The following is a 17,452-nucleotide window of genomic DNA, read 5'->3' as shown; positions in this document are numbered from 1 at the left end:
ATTACCTTGTTGTGCTTGCCTCTAGCCAACCACTCCACTATTCACCATTCACTGTCCACATAGGAGGTCAGGCCGTCCATAGGTCATCTCTGAATTTTGTCTGAATAGACTTTAGACATATGTCTTTTTGGCTGCGGAGTGTAGTTCCTATCCTAATTCTGCCCAACCTGTACATCTCTTTCTCTACAGTGTGAAGTTAACACTCTGCTGTATACAACTAATTGAGAACAGACTTGCTTCAATGCAAAGAACCCAGTAGACAGTGAGCTTTTGCTCGCAACTTAATCCCAGAGAATAAGGACTCCTGAGGATGCTGAGATCATGTATTTTATGATTTATTACATTATGACATCTGATGTGTTTCTCCTTATCTTTCCCTCTCTGTGTCTCCTGAAGGTCCCTCCTCTGCAGAAGAGGAGTGTAATGGAATCACAGCTGTAAATGCACCTCCCGGGGGCTCGGCCCTGCTGCAGATCACAGACTTGGACCGGGCCTTCTGCCGTGGGAGGTGTCTCTTTAAGTGGAGGAGTAGAGGCTCCAGGATTGTGGCTGTAGAGTGGAACCCGAGCAGCATCACTACGTGCAGTCACACGCCCGACTGCCGAGTCCTCCCTGGCGGAAGCCTGGAGCTGTCCCACATCACCCCAGAGGAGGCGGGAGATTACACTGCGCTCATGTGGGCAGAAGACGAGGCGCTCAGGCCGGAAGAGTGGATAACGAAACACAAGTGTTTCCTGCTGCAGTTACAAGGTAAAGGGGTTTCGGCGAAAAGAAAATGAGGGGCGAATGATTGATTTAAAGCACTTTGAGCCAGAAACATTTGCAAGACTTTGTTAGTATTGTTTAAAAACTCTTTTAAGGAGCATTAGGGGGGCACTTTTTTATTATGCCAATTTAACAAAGGAGAACAAGTCCTCATTCTTCCCAATTATTGCAAGAGGGCAGAATCCTGTTATTCCCAGTAATGTAGGAGGGCAATATACCATTATTGTCAGTTAATGCAGAAAGGCAATACAGTTATTCCCAGTTAATGCAGGAAGGCAAGATCTCATTATTCCCAGTTAAAGTAAGAAAGCAAACCCCTGTTATTCCAGTTAATGCAGGAGGGCAAGATCTCATTATTCCCAGTTAATCCAGGACAGCACATCATGTTTTTCCTAATTAATGCTGGAGGGAAATATCATGTTATTCACAGTTAATACAGGAGGGCAAGATACAGATACTCCCAGTTAATAAAGTAGAGCAAGATCCCATTATTCCCAGTTAATGCAGCAGGGCCAGAGTTCAGCGGCAGAGTTTTCTCAAAGGGGTGTTAATGCATATGTAAATAAAATATGTGTCCCAAAACCCATACAATAATACAAGAGGCTAAAGAACCACTGCACCGCTTTGTAAGGGAAACCAAGATTTTGTTACACGCAAAAAGGTTTCAGGCGGTCCCCTAAAACCGAACTGACACAGACCTCGTCACGCCCCAAGAAGCTACAGGTTAAACAGCGGAAAACCACGTACAGCATCATAGGTCACAATGTCATCCCACCACCCTCATTGGCTGCAACCTATAGAACATGCTAATGCCCCCCTATATTCCTAGACCAATTGGCCACACCTCATCTAAACCCACCCCCTCTCCACAATGCCCACTACATTGTCAATATTGAGTCCTGGTATAGGATTGGCCGACAGATATACTAATACGCTAATACATTCTGACCATCACGTGATGTGCACCCCTTCCACCCAGACACATTCAAAGCAAACTGTTGAGGCCAACTCTGCTTTGATAAGACAATGGGCCCTCTCATTATACCAGACACCTCGGCGCACACAAGCTGCCCTTCCGACTTTGTACTCAATTTACTGGCATCACCTCTGCTCCTTCTATTCCAAATCACAGAAGGTTTCAGACACAGCTCCCCACTTATCTCCTTCAAGCCGCAGATGCCCAGCAATGGCGTGACCAGCCCACCGCTCTTGAGTCTGAATTTCAAGGATTTATTTGCTTTGGTTATGTAGTTCAAATGGGGTGACAGCTCCTTGGGTGAGGGTAATTGTGCTCTAAATCTTCACCTGGCTTATTGGCATCACAGAACCTTATGCCCTAATTTCCTACCACTTTTAGGCTCTGCAGCTGAATACAATCATGGCTTATCTGTGCACTGCAAGTGCCTCTGACCTCGGCTTCTTTCTTGAGGGACGGAAAAGGGTTTGTCTTGGGACTAAGCTAAGCAGAGCCGCAGCTCCACATCAAGGCCTTGCTTCTGCTCATTGCGTACTGGACCGTAAAACATTCCTGCCATGGTGACACGCTGACCTCACACGATACCTTTCTGACTCCATCTTTCTCTTACTCCAGCTCTTTCTCGTACCTCACTAAAGAATATAACTTCCTATGCTACGGCTAAACACAGGGCCTATAACGGTGCCCTATGTACAACCTCTGCAAAAGCAACATTAATACATTTGGTGCTTCTTCTGTGTCGTTATATGTGGGTATCTATTATGTGTCAAAACCTAACTACAAGTGATACCTGCATCTTCTGCAGCGCAAAACTCAACCGGTTCACATTGCTGTATGTGCTAATAGGTTTTTCTCAGTCTGAACCTTTTTGCCTGGTTAGGACGCTTTAAGTGCATCCCAACACATATCCATTCTTGCTGCTATTTGGATAAAAATATGTGTAGTGAAGAAGCCAAGTACCCCCCTCAAGCATCTCGCCCATTTTGCCTATTTGTTGGGAACCTGAGTGTGAAACGTGCAGTACCAGTGAGACAACCGATACCAAGGAGAATCTTGGAGGCGAGGTTCCCATTAGGAAAGCCATACCTGCATACGAGACAGTATGATGGCCATTTGAATGAAATCCCAGAAGAAGCAAGAAAAATGAGCAAAAGAGCAGATTGGTGACGTCACACGAAGTAAGAATGACAAACCTAGAAGAGATACAGAGATAAGAAAATGTAGATATTCTATAAGCATCAAGAAGGTATAAAAGATAAGTAAACATTTTGGGATCGAAATGAAGAGGCTTCTGTTACAGAAACGACGAAGATATTATATTTTACACGTGTACAGATGCAAGGAATCGCAAGCAGAGGAAGTATTCTTGAGGATAGCTATGTAGTGAATAGGTTGCGGCATGCGCCAACGTGTATATATATATATATATAGGAATGAGTGAACTATGGACGATTCCACTACGCATTATAGTAGAGCTGGACCAGGAAAGGAAGGCTTTTTTCAGTTTTTCGCATTTGAAAAGCAAATGAATTACAGAAGTGAATCAAAGAAGGGCGAGGCTGACCAGCCCCAAGAAGCCAAGGCCGCTTTGGACTCGAATGATCAGATAGTAGTTATGATCGAATAAAAGAACAAGACTCCTGTTCAGAAGACGTTCACGACAACAAGGAAGACGTCAGAGGTGCATTAAATAATAGTATTTTAAATGCACCAGAGCTCAAATTTGTGGTCTTCAGTCACATGGAGGGGTGGAAATGGACAGACATGATGAACCACACCTATTTTATTTATTTATTTATTACATTTATAATACGCCCAGACCCTGAGGTATCACAGCGTACTTAGTCAAGTCAGGTACATTAATAATGGTGCTCTATCCAACGAAGAAGTACCATTTTGGTTACATTTCTACACAAATATACAGTTATATGCATTTATATACAGTGAGGATACAGAGATAGTCTGGGAGACGGGAGACTGGGTTGTGTTAGAACTGGTTAAATAACCTTGTTTTGAGCAATTTTTTCAAGTGTGGGAAAGAGATTTCCTTCTTGATGTTGATGGGTAGGGCGTTCCAGTGCTTAGGGGAGAGTACTTTGAAACTGCTATCCCCTGCATTTCTCTCTTGTAACGTGGGATTTCGAGGTTGTCACTGTTGTTGGATCTAAGGAGTCTGGTCTGGGTTTTCTTAGTGATTGTGTTGAGGAGGTGTTTAGGGGCTTTGAGGGTGATGCATCTATGGGTGATGCTAAGGGTTTTGAAAAGTATTCTCGCTTTTATGGGCAGCCAGTGATGTTGTCTCCTGATGTCGGATATATGCCAGTGCGGCATGGAGGGCTTTGTTCTGCATGAGTAGGAGTTTGGCTAGGTTATGTTTGGACGTTCCTAGGAATAGGATGTTGCATTAATCGAGCTTTGAGAGAATGAGTGGTCGTGCTAGAGTAATGCAGTTTTCTGGTGTCAGGAATTTGCGACTGAGAGATATGAGCTTGGCTGTGTTGGAGGTGGATGAGACTGGGCTATTTACTTGCTTAGCCATGGTTAGAGTCTCGTCAAAGTACACCCCAAGTGTTTTAACTTGTTTGATAACTGGTATTGTGGTGCCGTCAAAGATGAACGATGCATAGACAGGCTGCAGGGAAGCGATTTTGGATGAGGAGCCTAGTATGAGTAGCTCTGTTTTATCGTCGTTAATGCATAGGCTATTATTGGCCATCCAATTTTGGATTAATGAATAGATTTTATTGATGAGTAAAGTATCTTGCTCGTAGTTGCCTGTTAGTGGAATGAGGATCTGGGTGTCATCTGCGAAGTTGGTGTAGATGACACCCATGGCATCCAGGGCAGCGAAGAGCAATTTGGTGTAGGCATTGTATAATGTGGAGGATAGGCAGGAGCCTTACAGGACGCCTATTGGGACTGGTATGGGATCTGCTGATTCTTTACCAATAGCCACTCTTGAGGTTCTGTCTGCGGGGAATGATTTAATCCAATCTGTGGCGGCTTTGGATAAATTGAAATTGTTGTTTAGGGTGGCGCAAAGTTTGTCATGGTCGACCAAGTCGAACACCGCGGATAGGTCTAGGAGCATCAGTAGGCAGAGTTTACCAGATTCTCTCATGGCATCTATTTGGATCTTTAGGTCGAGGAGGGCTATTTCTGTACTATATTTGGGGCGGAACCCTGAGTGCCTGTCCCCTAGTAGTTGATGGTGTTCTAGGTGGTTTTGAATTTGGGAGTAGGCTATTTTGTCAATGATTTTCAATAGGAATGGGACAGTAGTTATGGGGCGGTAGTTAGTGGGGATGGAGGGGTCCAGCGACGTTTTTTTGAGGAGGGGTGTTACCCATGCCTTTTTGATGCTTGCGGGAACTGTGTTTGAGTTGAAGGAAGCGTTAACAAATTCGGTAATCAGTGGTGCTAGGGTGTGGGCGCAGAGTTTGACTAGTTGAGAGGAGAATTGGTCTTCTTTGCAATTAGAGGCTTTAAGTTTCATTATGGTGTCTAGTACTCCTTTATTGGAGACTGGGGTGAAGCAGAAGGGGGGCAGGTGATGGTAGTGGGGGGGTTGGGTGTCATGTTGGTAGGTGTTTTCTCGGCAAGGATAGATTTTTTGCTATCGATTTTCTTTTGCAGTAGTATAATTTTAGAGGCTAAAGCATCTTGTATTGTGGTGCACCAGGTTTTGCTAGTATTGTGGGGTGCTGTCACTTGGCAAGGGTTCTCAAGCTCTCTAAGGATGGAGAACAGTTCTTTACTGTCAGAATTGGCATTGGTTATGCATGTGTTAAAAGCATTGGCTTTATGGGAGATTATAGCTGATTTGTACGTTTTTTTTAGCTGTTTGGAAGGCCTTTGCTGATTCACCGGTGTTTGTCTGGTTTCCGGGTTTTAGTGATGATAGGGGCGAGTGAGTCAATGGTACGGGTGAGACTCTGTTGGTAAAAATCAGCTAGATAATTAGGGTTTTTAGTATTAGGTGTGACATTAGCGAGAACCTGGTGTAGAATAGGGGAAAGGTTATCTGTAGTGAGTTTTTTTTTTATATTTCTGGAATCAAAGGTGTCAGGTGCCTTGGGGTTGGTAGGATTGGAGCTGTTGAATTCCAGAGTGAAAGAGATGGTAGAGTGGTCTGACAATTCTACAGGAAGGATGGAGTCTATGGTTACTTGGGAGTTGAGGGATAGGATCCTGTCCAGCGTTCTGCCTTTGGAATGCGTAGGTTTGTTTACTAACTGGGTGAAATTCATGTCTGTCATAGCTGTGTGAAAGGCAGCAGCATCTGCATCATGGGGGTCGCTGTAGCCTAGGTTGATGTCCCCAAGGATGATACATTTATTCTTAGACTTGAGGAGTGGAGTGATCAGTAAGGGGATGTCCAGATTGGGGTGGCTAGTTTTATTTGGGGATCTGTAGACTACTATGAGGTTGGTGGTGGTTTTGGGGTTGGGGGAGAATTTGGCTAGCAAAAGTTCATAACCCTGAATTTGTTCCAATGGGCAAGCTCTGAGTTGGAGTGTAGTTCTAGCTATTAAGGCGACTCCACCTCCTTGGGTGTTGTTCCTATCGATCTAATGATGGAGTACCCCAGAGGAATGACGATAGTTAGGATGGGGCCTGCGGCAGGGTGGAGCCAGGTTTCAGTGACTGCTAGAATGTCAAGATCTTGATCTATAATGAGGTCGTGGATTTCTATGGCGTGTGCAGCAAGAGAACGAGCATTGATGAGTGCTCCTTTGATGCTTGGGGTGAACGCTGGAGGAGAGTTGGTTGTTAGATTGGGCGGCTGAGTCATGTTTTTGATACCTCTAGTTGGCTTGGTTTGTTCAGTAGAGGAGTTTGTGGGATGTCTATTAGATAGTGAGTATTTCGTTTTGGTACAGGTATCACTGGTTTTAGTGGTTCTAGGCACATGGTGGTTGGGTCTGGTTCTGGTTATGGGTCTATTAAGTCAAATGATGCCAGTGGAGGGTGTAGTTATGTGGTTACTTTTGATGTTAGAGGCTGGTGATAAATTTAGGATGGGAGTAGATGGCGCATCTCGGTCAATGGTGTTGGTGTTAGATGAAGTATTGGAAGTGCTGATGTTAGAGAATGGGGAGAGGGATGGAAGGAAAGGGGTGGGGCAAGGGATAGGGTGGTGGCACTGGCATCCTATTCGTGCAAGGCCGTCTTTGAGCATGGTGAAGTGACCTCCTGTGAAGGGCACGAAGTGGGGCATTATGCAAAAAGGGAACATGATGGTCATTAGACGCGTTAGCATTCTTGGATGTAGTCGGTTTGTTCAAGACTGGTGGTTGGCGGGCTAGCGCCAGGGGAGGTCCTACTTTGTTCGCTTAGCTGATCTGAGTTGTGCTGTGGTCAAAGCAGTTTAGTTAGACTGGCTTTTTGGTGACTACAGGTGTCAGGATGTCGGTTAGTGTGTTTTGGGTAGTAGCAACAATTCATGGCAACAGAAACTATCGCAATCCACGAAAGAGGCTGGGACATGGAATTTAGTGGTAGTGTTGGTGGCTCTTATCTAGATAAGGGCAGTCTATCTATATTAGATAGCAGCAATGGCTAGATTTCAATAGGTAATCACGGTGCTATAAGCACTAGTTTATGCTGTCAGGGGGAGAGGGGTGAGTCGGTCTAGTGTTGACCTGTGTGTTGGTTAATAATGGCAGGGTGAGGCATTAGAGGCACAGTATCTAATCTGGATACGAGATAAGACATATCGAGGTGCAGTCTAAGCCTTCTAATTGCATGGTGGTATCATCTAGGTGCAATACAATCTAAATGCAGAACAAAACCATCTGAATGCAAAGCAATACTATCTAGGTGCAGAACAATACCAATACCGTCTAGTCCATGCAACCGAATGACTCTAGTCTGCACAAGGACAGAGACGTGACCCCTCGACTAACAATTGAATTTCCCCAGCCAGTACGTCCACAATATGATGGTTTGTACTGGTTCTGTTCAGAATTTAAGACTAGTAAAGTCAATGGTGACTTTACATGCCCTGGGAGACAGTAGTCAGTCCCAGGGTATGGAGTCTATACTGGGGGGTCACTATGACACCCCTGTGTTACTGCACTGAGGGTGCTGTGTAACACACATCACAAAAACACATGAAGCCCTATGGAGTAAAAGACCCCATAGCCCATTAAACACATCTAGAGTCAAAGGAACACACTCAAATCATGTCCAAGAGTGAGGGTAAAATTGTCTCACTCTTGGCAGGAGAAAAAAATAAACCCCAAAAATCCAGCAAAGCTGCTGGGGGACTCACTAGGTTAGGAAATTCAGCCTAAACAGAGCATTCTCCCTAACACTCGCCCCCCCCCCCCCAGACTAAGGGACAGGAGGATTTAATCCACTCTTGGATGAACCTCATACCTCTATTCGATGACATACATCCTAGAGAGTCCATCAGCATTTTGATGGTGACACCCTGACCTGTGCTCAATGGTGAAATCAAACCCTTGCAGGCAGATTGAAAATCTCAATAGTTTTGGATTTTCTCCCTTCATTTGCATTAACCATCTCAAGGGTTGTTGGTCATTCTGAATGACAAAAGTAGAACCATACAAGTATGGCCTAAACGTCTTCAGTGCCCACACAATAGCAAAGTATTCTCTTTCGATTGTTGCCCACCTTGTCTCAGGATCCTTCAGCTTACGGCTGATGAAGCAAATGGGGTGCTCCCTACCCTTCTCATCCAGTTGGCTTAGAACTGCACCTATACCTACATTGGAAGCATCAGTTTGTAAAATGAAAGTTTGGTGGTAGTCAGGAGCTCTCAGTACTGGAGCTTGGCAAAGAACTTTCTTCAGTTTTTCAAAGGCCTGATTGCACACCGCATTTCATTTGACCTTTTTAGGGAATTTTGGAGAGGAGATTACATTCAGTGGAGAAGCTATGGTCCCATAGTTCTCAATGAAATTCCTGTAACACCCAGTGTGGCCTTGGAAGGCTCTCACCTGGTTTTGAGTAGTAGGTGTTGTCCAATTTTGCACAGCTTCAATTTTGCTGAGCAAAGGCCTTATTTCTCCACCTCCTACCTCATGCCCAAGGTAGACCACTTTACTTTGACCAATCTGGCATTTACTTGCCTTGATAGTCAAATTGGCCTGCTCAAGAGCCTGAAAAACATGTCCTAGGTGGTTCACATGTTCCTCCCAGGAGTGGCTGAAGACTGCAATGTCATCCAAGTATGCCATGCAGAAGTCCTCCATCCCAGCTAGAACTTGATTCACCATCCTTTGGAATGTAGCAGGTGCATTTTTTAATCCAAAAGGCAGGACCTTAAATTGGTACACGCTAACTGGGGTTGAAAATGCAGTTTTCTCCTTGGCATGGTCTGTCAAGGCAATTTGCCAATAGCCTGACGTAAGGTCAAATGTGCTGAGGTACTTGGCGGCACCAAGTTTATCCACCAACTCATCTGTCCTTGGCAAAGGGTGGGCATCAGTCTTAGTGACTGCATTAAGAGCTCTATAGTCCACACAGAATCTCAAGTCTTTGGATCCTGCCTTTGGTACTAACACAAATGGGCTAGACCATGGACTAGTAGAGGGCTCTATTACCCCAAGATCAAGCATCTTCTTGACCTCCCCTTTGATATGGGTTCTCACATTTTCTGACATTCTGTATCCTCTGCTTTTGACTGGCAGACAGTCACCAGTGAGTATCTCATGTTGTCCCCAAGGGGTCAAGCATGGTGAGAGTGAGAACAGGGAGGCAAACTGATTTAACATAGATTTGCACTCCTCTTGTTGCTCAGGTGTCAGATCTGAAGAGAGATTGACTCCTTCAATTTTCTCATCTAAAGGTACACCTCTGAGGAGATCAGGGAGAGATTCACTCTCTTCTTCCTCTGCTTCTGAAGCTAGAAGCAAGGCTCCTACTTCAGGTCTGGAGACGTACGCTTTCAGTCGGTTGGTGTGGAAGACTCTAGGAGCTTCCCTGGGTCTGCCCAGATCCACCAGATAGTTGACCTCCCCACGTTTTCCCACAACTTTGAAGGGTCCCATCCATTTGTCTTGCAAGGCCCTCTGCCTTGTTGGGAGCATAATGAGAACTAGCTGGTCTTGAGTGAACTCAACCATGTTAGCCTTTTGATCATGCCAATGCTTGACCAAAGCTTGTCCAGCTTTCAGGTTATCACTAGCTTCTGCCATCATGTGTGACATTCTCCTCCGGAGACCTATCACATAGTCAGTCACTCTGACTGGCTTGAGGGGAGGAACACCTTCCAATCCCTCGTTAATCAAGGCCAACGGACCTCTGACTGGATGGCCATAGAGAAGTTCAAAGGGAGAATAACCTACTCCCTCCTGAGGGACTTCTCTATAAGCAAAGAGAAGGCATGGCAGTAGAAGGTCCCACTTTCTTTTCAGAGGTTCCTCTAAAGCACCTATCATGCTCTTCATGGTTCTGTTAAACCTTTCTACCAACCCATTTGTCTGGGGGTGGTATGCGGTTGAGAATTGTAAGTAACTCCACAGGTTTTCCACATGACTTTCATGTAGTGGGACATAGAATTTGACCCCCTGTCGGATATTACTTCCTTAGGAAATCCAACCCTGGTAAAACATACCAAGGAGGACCTTAGCCACAGCCGGAGCTGTAACAGCCTCATAGGAATTGCCTCAGGGTACCTAGTAGCATGGTCTACTACAACAAGGATAAACCTGTTGCCTGAGGAGGTTGGGGGATCAAGGGGGCCAACAATGTCAATCCCTACCCTCTCAAATGGGACTCCCACAACTGGGAGAGGCACTAAAGGTGCCACATTCTTGGAGCCAACCTTACCAGAAGTTTGGCAGGTATGGCAGCTCTTGCAAAACTTATCTACTTCAGCCCCCATTTTTGGCCAATAGAAGTAGAGTGAGAGCCTTTCCTTGGTCTTCTTGAAACTCAAGTGACCAGCCAAAGGAATCTTGTGGGCTAAGTGCAAGAACTGTTGTCTGTTTTCTTGAGGTACTACAAGGCGCTTGTAGTCTCCAGGTTCAGACTCAGTTGGTTCACTGTAGAAGAGGCCATCTTCCCAGTGCAACCTATACTTCCCAGGCTCTTGCCCATCAGCCTGAGCAGCTGCCTGGCGGCGGAGACCCTCCAGAGTTGGACATTCTCTTTGTCCCTTACAAAAAGCTGCCCTGCTGGGCCCACCTTCCGCCAGTAAAGACTGCAGCTCAGGATGGTCCTCAGGGTCCAGATCTCCAATAAGTTCTTGGCCTCCCACTAGCTCTTCTTCAGAGTCTAGTTCAACCACACAGGGTTGTACCTCCCTCTCAGCCTCAGCTGGAGGTGGAGTTGCAGGTGTTACTGTGGACAACCGAGGGGAAGCCCTGGTTGGAAGCACTGGAGTGCTTGCTGCTGGCTTTTTCCTAGGAGGCTTGAGTTGCCCCTTTGCTCCTGATCTGGTAGTTACTGCAGTGAGTTTGTGGGATGTTTTTATCCACGCATCCAAGCCCTACCTCAAAACTGTGCAGTACTGACATGGAAAACATCATGATGGCCAGAGATTCCCAGAAAATTCCCAGGGAAGTGCATGAAGAATAGGCTGCCACCCATTTTGCCGATGTGATGGGCACAGAAGGGCACTGCCTAAAACCACCATTGGACTACCCACACAGTAGCCTGAAACCATTGGGAATGGCAATGCTGATTGCCAAAAGCAACCTAGAATTGGGGGGAATTCATTTTCTTAAATCCAAAAAATGGGTGCATTACCAGTACTCACCACTATCAGAAAGCCGGCGTTTTAAAACAACACCAGACTTTTTTTTGTGTAAAACTGAATAAATGAACCCAAAGCAGGCCAAAGAAAGACTTACTGAGAGGTGGATCCAATGTAAAGTTATATTCTGAAGTGACTTGAAGGTTTATAACAAGACTGGCTGAGCTGTGGATTTCAGCAGTTTAAGTAAATTTGGACTGAAAGACACTAAAAACCTAAATGTTTAAAAGAAATGAGTGACCTACTTTTGAGTGTCACATAGGTTGCAATTGTTTAAATGTCATAGTTTAAACTTAGAATCAGCATTTTAGCTGCATATGTAAAAATTGGTAGTTTTATTTGAATGCAGAAAACTGGGTAACTAAAAGTGACATTAGCTGGGGCCTGGCTTAAGGAACTGAATTCTGCCCACCAGCTACCCCCGACAGGAGTTGAGACTTGCACAACAGCTGTGTTCCCAGGCCGACCTGCCTTTTGCTGTTCCCACCCAAAAGGGATATGACACTTCTCTGATTGGATTACCAAGGGACTGCTAGAGACTAAACATAGGACCCAGGCAGAGGGTTTATGGAAGTGGCCATAAATGGCTTCCTCTTGAACAATGGGCCTTCCAGGGCCCAAGCAGATGGTTTATTGCAGGGGTAATAAAAATGGCTTCCTCTTGGCAGAAACTGGGAGGGGGAGAAACTGGAGACAGAGGCTGAGCTTGAAGAAAGTGGAAAAACTGGTTTCTGTACCATGTGACCTGAAAAGACACACCCCTTTGGAGCCAGAATATGGTTTTAGAAAAAGATGAGTAACTCATAGTTCTGACTTGTCATAATTATTTAAATGATACCATAATTCTTGTGATTTTTCTGCCCACATTTTAAGAGGTTTTTAGAACCGGTGGCATGATCTGGGGGCAAACTAGCAGTTAAGAGGGTATTACTTAAAATGTCTGCATGGGAAAAGTCTGATACTTCATCAATTAATGCCTGCATGCCTTGCACACATTTGGGTAAATTTGAGTAAGAATCTGATATTGGTAACTTGACCAAAAAGTGAAATATGTTGCCATTTCTGAATGCAAGCTCCCAGGAAGAGCAGATTTGGACAGGGTATACCTCCTGTGATATGTGATGGGTGCATGTAATTTTAAACAAATGTGTACCTGTGCAAATATGTTTTTTGAGCAAATATAGATTGTGTGTAAATTTGACAGGGGTGGGTTCTCTGTACCATAAACAGACCTCATCATGATGACACTTCATTTCATTCCCCCAATCAAGGGGAAGAGGGTGAAGTGGCCAATGACAAGTGGAGAGGGGTATGGCCTAGGAAGCTAGCCTCTCCACCCATTTTCAAAACACATAAAAGCAGACAGTCAGGACAGATAGGGACATTCAATTCCATTTGCTGCGGAGCATGCTGCCGGACCATACCACATCCAGAGATCCAGACTTCAAATCCATCAATCTCCAGAGAAAGCTGTGCAGAAAGATCCAGAAGCAGTGCTGTACCCAGAGAGAGCAGAGCTGACCCAGACCACTGTTAGCAGAACCAGAGAGCTGACCCAGATCACTGTGAAGTGCCGAGACCAGACCAGAGTCCAGTCTAAAACCTGACCAGATCCGTGGCGAGGCCTAATTCAAAAATATATTGTGAGTACCTAGCAGAACTGTGCAGAACCAATCTCTTAGTTAAAATAATATAATTCAATCTATTTTAATCTAAGTAGAACTGCCTAAAAGCTGTCACCTGTCATTTTCTAGCTGCTAGCTGTCACTTGTCACTTTGAACTGTAAAATTTCAAATCTGAAAAACGACCTTTACCATATCGCTCATATCTCCGTGACCGTTTGTCTTAGAGACTTGCAGTAACTTTCCTCTGAAAGCTGGGAATCTTTGCTTTTCAACGAACCTAGAACCGCATTCCTATTCCATACACTTTGCCGCAATCGCGAAAAACGCACTCGCGAATTTGCCGCGATTTGCAAATTTCTCCACGTGGGAAAACCGCAGTTTCCTTGCTTTCCTTGCTAAAAATTCGTTTGCCTCTTAAGAACCATCCCCGAATCATTGCTAGAGTGAGCCGGGACTAATATTAACTAGATACCACTCACCCTGAACCTCTAGGGGGAATTAAAAGCATTTTAGCATATTTTTCACTTCATTGCCAGCACATATAAAAGCATTTTGGGCCTGTGTTTCAAACTTCTATAGTCTAAGCTTGCTGGGGTGAACTGAATTACATTTGATTGCATTTCTGAGAACTGTGTGCTTTCCTTCCATTTCCTTGCATTGCATAAAAGGGGGGGTGAATTGCCAGAGAAAGTGATTACATTGTTTTGTTGAAATCATATTGAGTATTTTCTGTATTGCATTTTCATTCAACATTATATCCATCTGAACTTATATAAAGCATTCTCTACCACCTTATTCTTCTGTTCCTATTCACAAGTGTGCTAGTGCCAGACTATCCATTATTGATTACTGCTCAGATTAGGTGTGATATTCAATTATTAAATTATTATAAAGTGTGATATATATATCTATTGTTTAAATTATCAAATAAACCTTTTAACTTGCAAAACAGAACTACTTCTTGGCTCAGTGGGGTCAGGGGGATTCCAAGAGAGGGGTGTTATATAGGGGGAGTCATCCAGAACGCATGAACTGGACATAAAGATATATCAATAAGGGTTTCCATTCAGTATCCCAGACTAGGCATTGACTTAGCTGTAGTGTTGAATTGAATCCTCTTACAAATTGGGGGCTCGTGCCGGACGTTTGGATTAGATCTATCACTTGTGCAGATTAATACAGCGTGCCAGCTGACCAGATACACATATCCGGTCGGATCACACGCTGTGTTATGCTGTAAAGCACTCCTCAAAGGAACGCTCTAAGGAAAAGGTCTGTTTTGCAAAAATAAAATACAAACTTCTGTAAGTCAGGACAGAGACCAATCTCTAGAATGACGACCTTAGTAGACATGAAAATAGCCAGAGAGCACTTCTTACATAAGTTATTTGTGAGAGGTGAGTGGACTCACCAGGACCGCATGGTCTGGTTGCAGGCCATCACGCAACAGGTCACTGAAACAGGGTCAGATATATGGGGAGATCAGGGTCCCCTACATGTGGCCCTGAGTGAACTATACATGGCTCCTAAAGCTAAGGATGAACAAGACAAGATGGTTAGGATAGCCGCATACCTGTACCTATATATGGGAGACATGCAGGATAAATGTACTGAAAGCCAAGATCTGGCGAATAAGCGACAGATGGCGTTAGAGAAGGTCCAATCTGACCTGGTCTCTTCTGAGCAGAGGCTGCAGGGGAGCCAGGAGTCAGAAAATGAGAGTAGACAGCACATCATTAAAATAAAGAAGGATATGGACATCCTGCAACAGGAAAAGGCTGACCAGGATACCAGATTTCTGGCCTTGCAGAAGGAGTACCAAGAAGGTTTGGACTCCCTACTGCAGAGCCAGAAAAAGCTGGAGCAACAATTAGACTTTAACAGGGCATGCACGGAGCAGGTAGCCACCCTGCAAAGTCATCTAGATAGAGTGAAGGCAGAGAGCAACAAGCTGATTTTGAAAGACCTGGATACCCAGGCAGAGTTTGATGAAAAACGCCAGAAAGCTGGTGCCTTTCAAAGGCAGAGGGACGACCTGGCGGCACAAATGCAGGCTCGTAGTCAGGAAAGAGACGCCTTAGGCCAGGAAGTCTGCCATTTAAAAAGAAAAACAGAAGAAAATCACTTGGCCCTCCAGGGGATGGGTGACCTCCAAAAAGAACACCAGAACTTGTTAGAACACACCAGGAGGGAGGAGGATGCTCTGGCAAGAAAGGAGCAGGCCAATAGGGACACAGCTCAGGAGGTAACCCTCCTGCAGCAAAAACTGGCCCAGTGCTCCAGGACCAATCAGGAGGCACAGAGAGAGAATGAGGCTCTCTGCCAGCACAATGATAGACTCCAACAACAGGTAGCGATGCAGGAGAGACTGATAGAGTCTAGTAAGGCCTTAACTGAGGAACTGAAGGCGCAGGCTCTTGCATTGCAACAGGGAGTAGGGGCGGATCGAGATGAGGTTCGCTGGGAAAGAGAAACTCCTGAGCATAACCCCAGGAGCCCTAGTACCAGAGGCCTTTATATCTCTCAGTCCCTGGACTCTGCCACCCCCATGTCCCCTGGCGCACATGAGCACAGGGCCACAGGGATGGCAGATTACTATCCAGCCAGAAGCATGGGGCTCATAGGCCAGTACCACCCAGGAATGGAGGGGCGGGCATCCGGGTATGGGCACCCAAGCACAGTGCAATTTGATGGGGAACCCCAGGAGAGTAGGCCCATTAAGGGCATCCTGAAAACCTCTGCCCAGTTAGGTCAGTGGGGGGGGGGTACCCATCAAATCCTGGCAGCAAGGAGGGATCTGAAGACTCCTCTGAGCGGTACAGGACACAGGAGACCAGGTCCCCACATTCTGCCAGCCATTCCCAGGCTTGCAGAATCCGGGAAAACCTGGAAGAACAGACGGGAACCTCTGGGAGCAGTGCCTCTTAGTCAGAAGATGAATGGACCAGGGTTACCCGGACCAAAAGAGCCAATAAGACAAAAAGGGCCTTGCTTAAGGACCCCTTAAAGCAGATTAAGGCAATCAGGAGCGTCATCACGCATCATCATAAGAACGCCAAGTATTCTGTTTGGGAGCACTTAGAGTTGTTTGAGCAAATGATGGAGACTTTCCATTTGAAGGACAGCCAAAGCTGTATTCAATATGTAAAGTGGACCTTCTCCCCGGAATACTCCAGTTTATTTGCGGGGCTGGAGGACCAAAATCATTTAAGATGGTCCGCCTATAAGGCGGCCATCTTGAAACATTTTTCTACTCATAGAAATCCTCAAGAGGCTCGCAAGGCAGCCTACAATTTACAATGTGGGGAGGATCAGGCCCCACAAGAGTTTGTGCAGGAGTTAAAGCGTGCTTTTGCACAGACCACAAGAAGGGTGCGCAAGGATAGCAGAGAATTTATTAATACGTTTTTCCATGCCTTGCCCAAATACATAATGACCCAGCTCGTGAGGGATTTTCACGAGAAGAGATCTTTAGACTGGGTCATTGAACAGGCGACCCGGATCTATGAGGTGCAGAAGCCAATAGAAAATAAAAATAATGCGCCCAAAAACCCCAAAGCCAACAACACCCCTGCTGCTGCCAAGGTGGCAGAGGTAAAGGTCACCCCCGTTTTAGATTTGGAGATGGGGGGCCTAAAAACCTACCTGCACCTAATAATGCTAGGCCCAGAAGGTCCTCGGGCCAGTCACAAACAGGGAGTCAAGGAGGTAGTCCCACAAATGGGGTCCCTCGCTCTCCTGACTATGTAAGTCCCCGTTAGAAGGGAAATCGACCCATCCTGGGTTATGTGTGGACTCCTCCAGCCCAAGGGGGGGGATCCATCCAAGCACCTAACCCAGGGAACTTCCCTCCCAACTTCCCACAGGAGGGCAGAAATTCTCCAAATCCTGGGCAGAACGTTTTCCCCAGGTATCCACCCCATTTCCAGCCCCAAAATCCTCCATCCTTCTTTCCCCAATTCCCTGAGCCCAGACAACCGAATCCGGGAGAGGGGAGGCCAAGGGTGGAGGGGTATCCAAATCTTCCCAACCAGGGGTACTACCAAAGAAGGGATAGCTACCCTTCCCGGGATCAGCCCAGGGGAGAAAACAGGGCCCCGTATCAGCCTGAGCGGGTTTCCCAGTTAGAGCGCCAGGTTCAAAACATGGCGCTGGATCTGGGTCACATACTGAGGGCTCAGCAGAACCCTCAGATCGGCATGCCGGCGCAGAACGCACCCAACTCTGGACCTGGTGCTAAAGAACAATGACGGGGGCAGCACCCCGATAACTCACCGGTTCCCAGGGAGGAGGCACAAAGGGAAGGGGGGTGTAAAGCCTTGGAGGAAGCTTCCTTCCTCACTTGTAAACAGCCC

The 17,452-nt window shown here is 45.9% G+C and overlaps 1 protein-coding gene across 2 annotated transcripts in view; it reads left to right on the top strand.

Annotated features, from left to right (window-relative positions):
• LOC138525658 (uncharacterized) overlaps positions 1 to 17,452 on the top strand; it is a 338,509-nt gene that overhangs the window by 65,219 nt on the left and 255,838 nt on the right. For both annotated transcript variants that reach the window (XM_069635722.1, XM_069635721.1), the window contains exon 2: positions 397 to 750. In XM_069635722.1, the coding sequence (XP_069491823.1) occupies positions 397 to 750 (354 nt within the window). The remainder of the gene's footprint in view (positions 1 to 396; positions 751 to 17,452) is intronic.

This window comes from Ambystoma mexicanum, chromosome 7p (assembly GCF_040938575.1).
Source record: "Ambystoma mexicanum isolate Mex_15411 chromosome 7p, UKY_AmexF1_1, whole genome shotgun sequence".
NCBI classification, from domain to species: Eukaryota; Metazoa; Chordata; class Amphibia; order Caudata; family Ambystomatidae; genus Ambystoma; species Ambystoma mexicanum.
The sequence above is the reverse complement of the archived record's forward strand: the minus strand, read 5'-3'. Positions and strand labels throughout refer to the sequence as shown.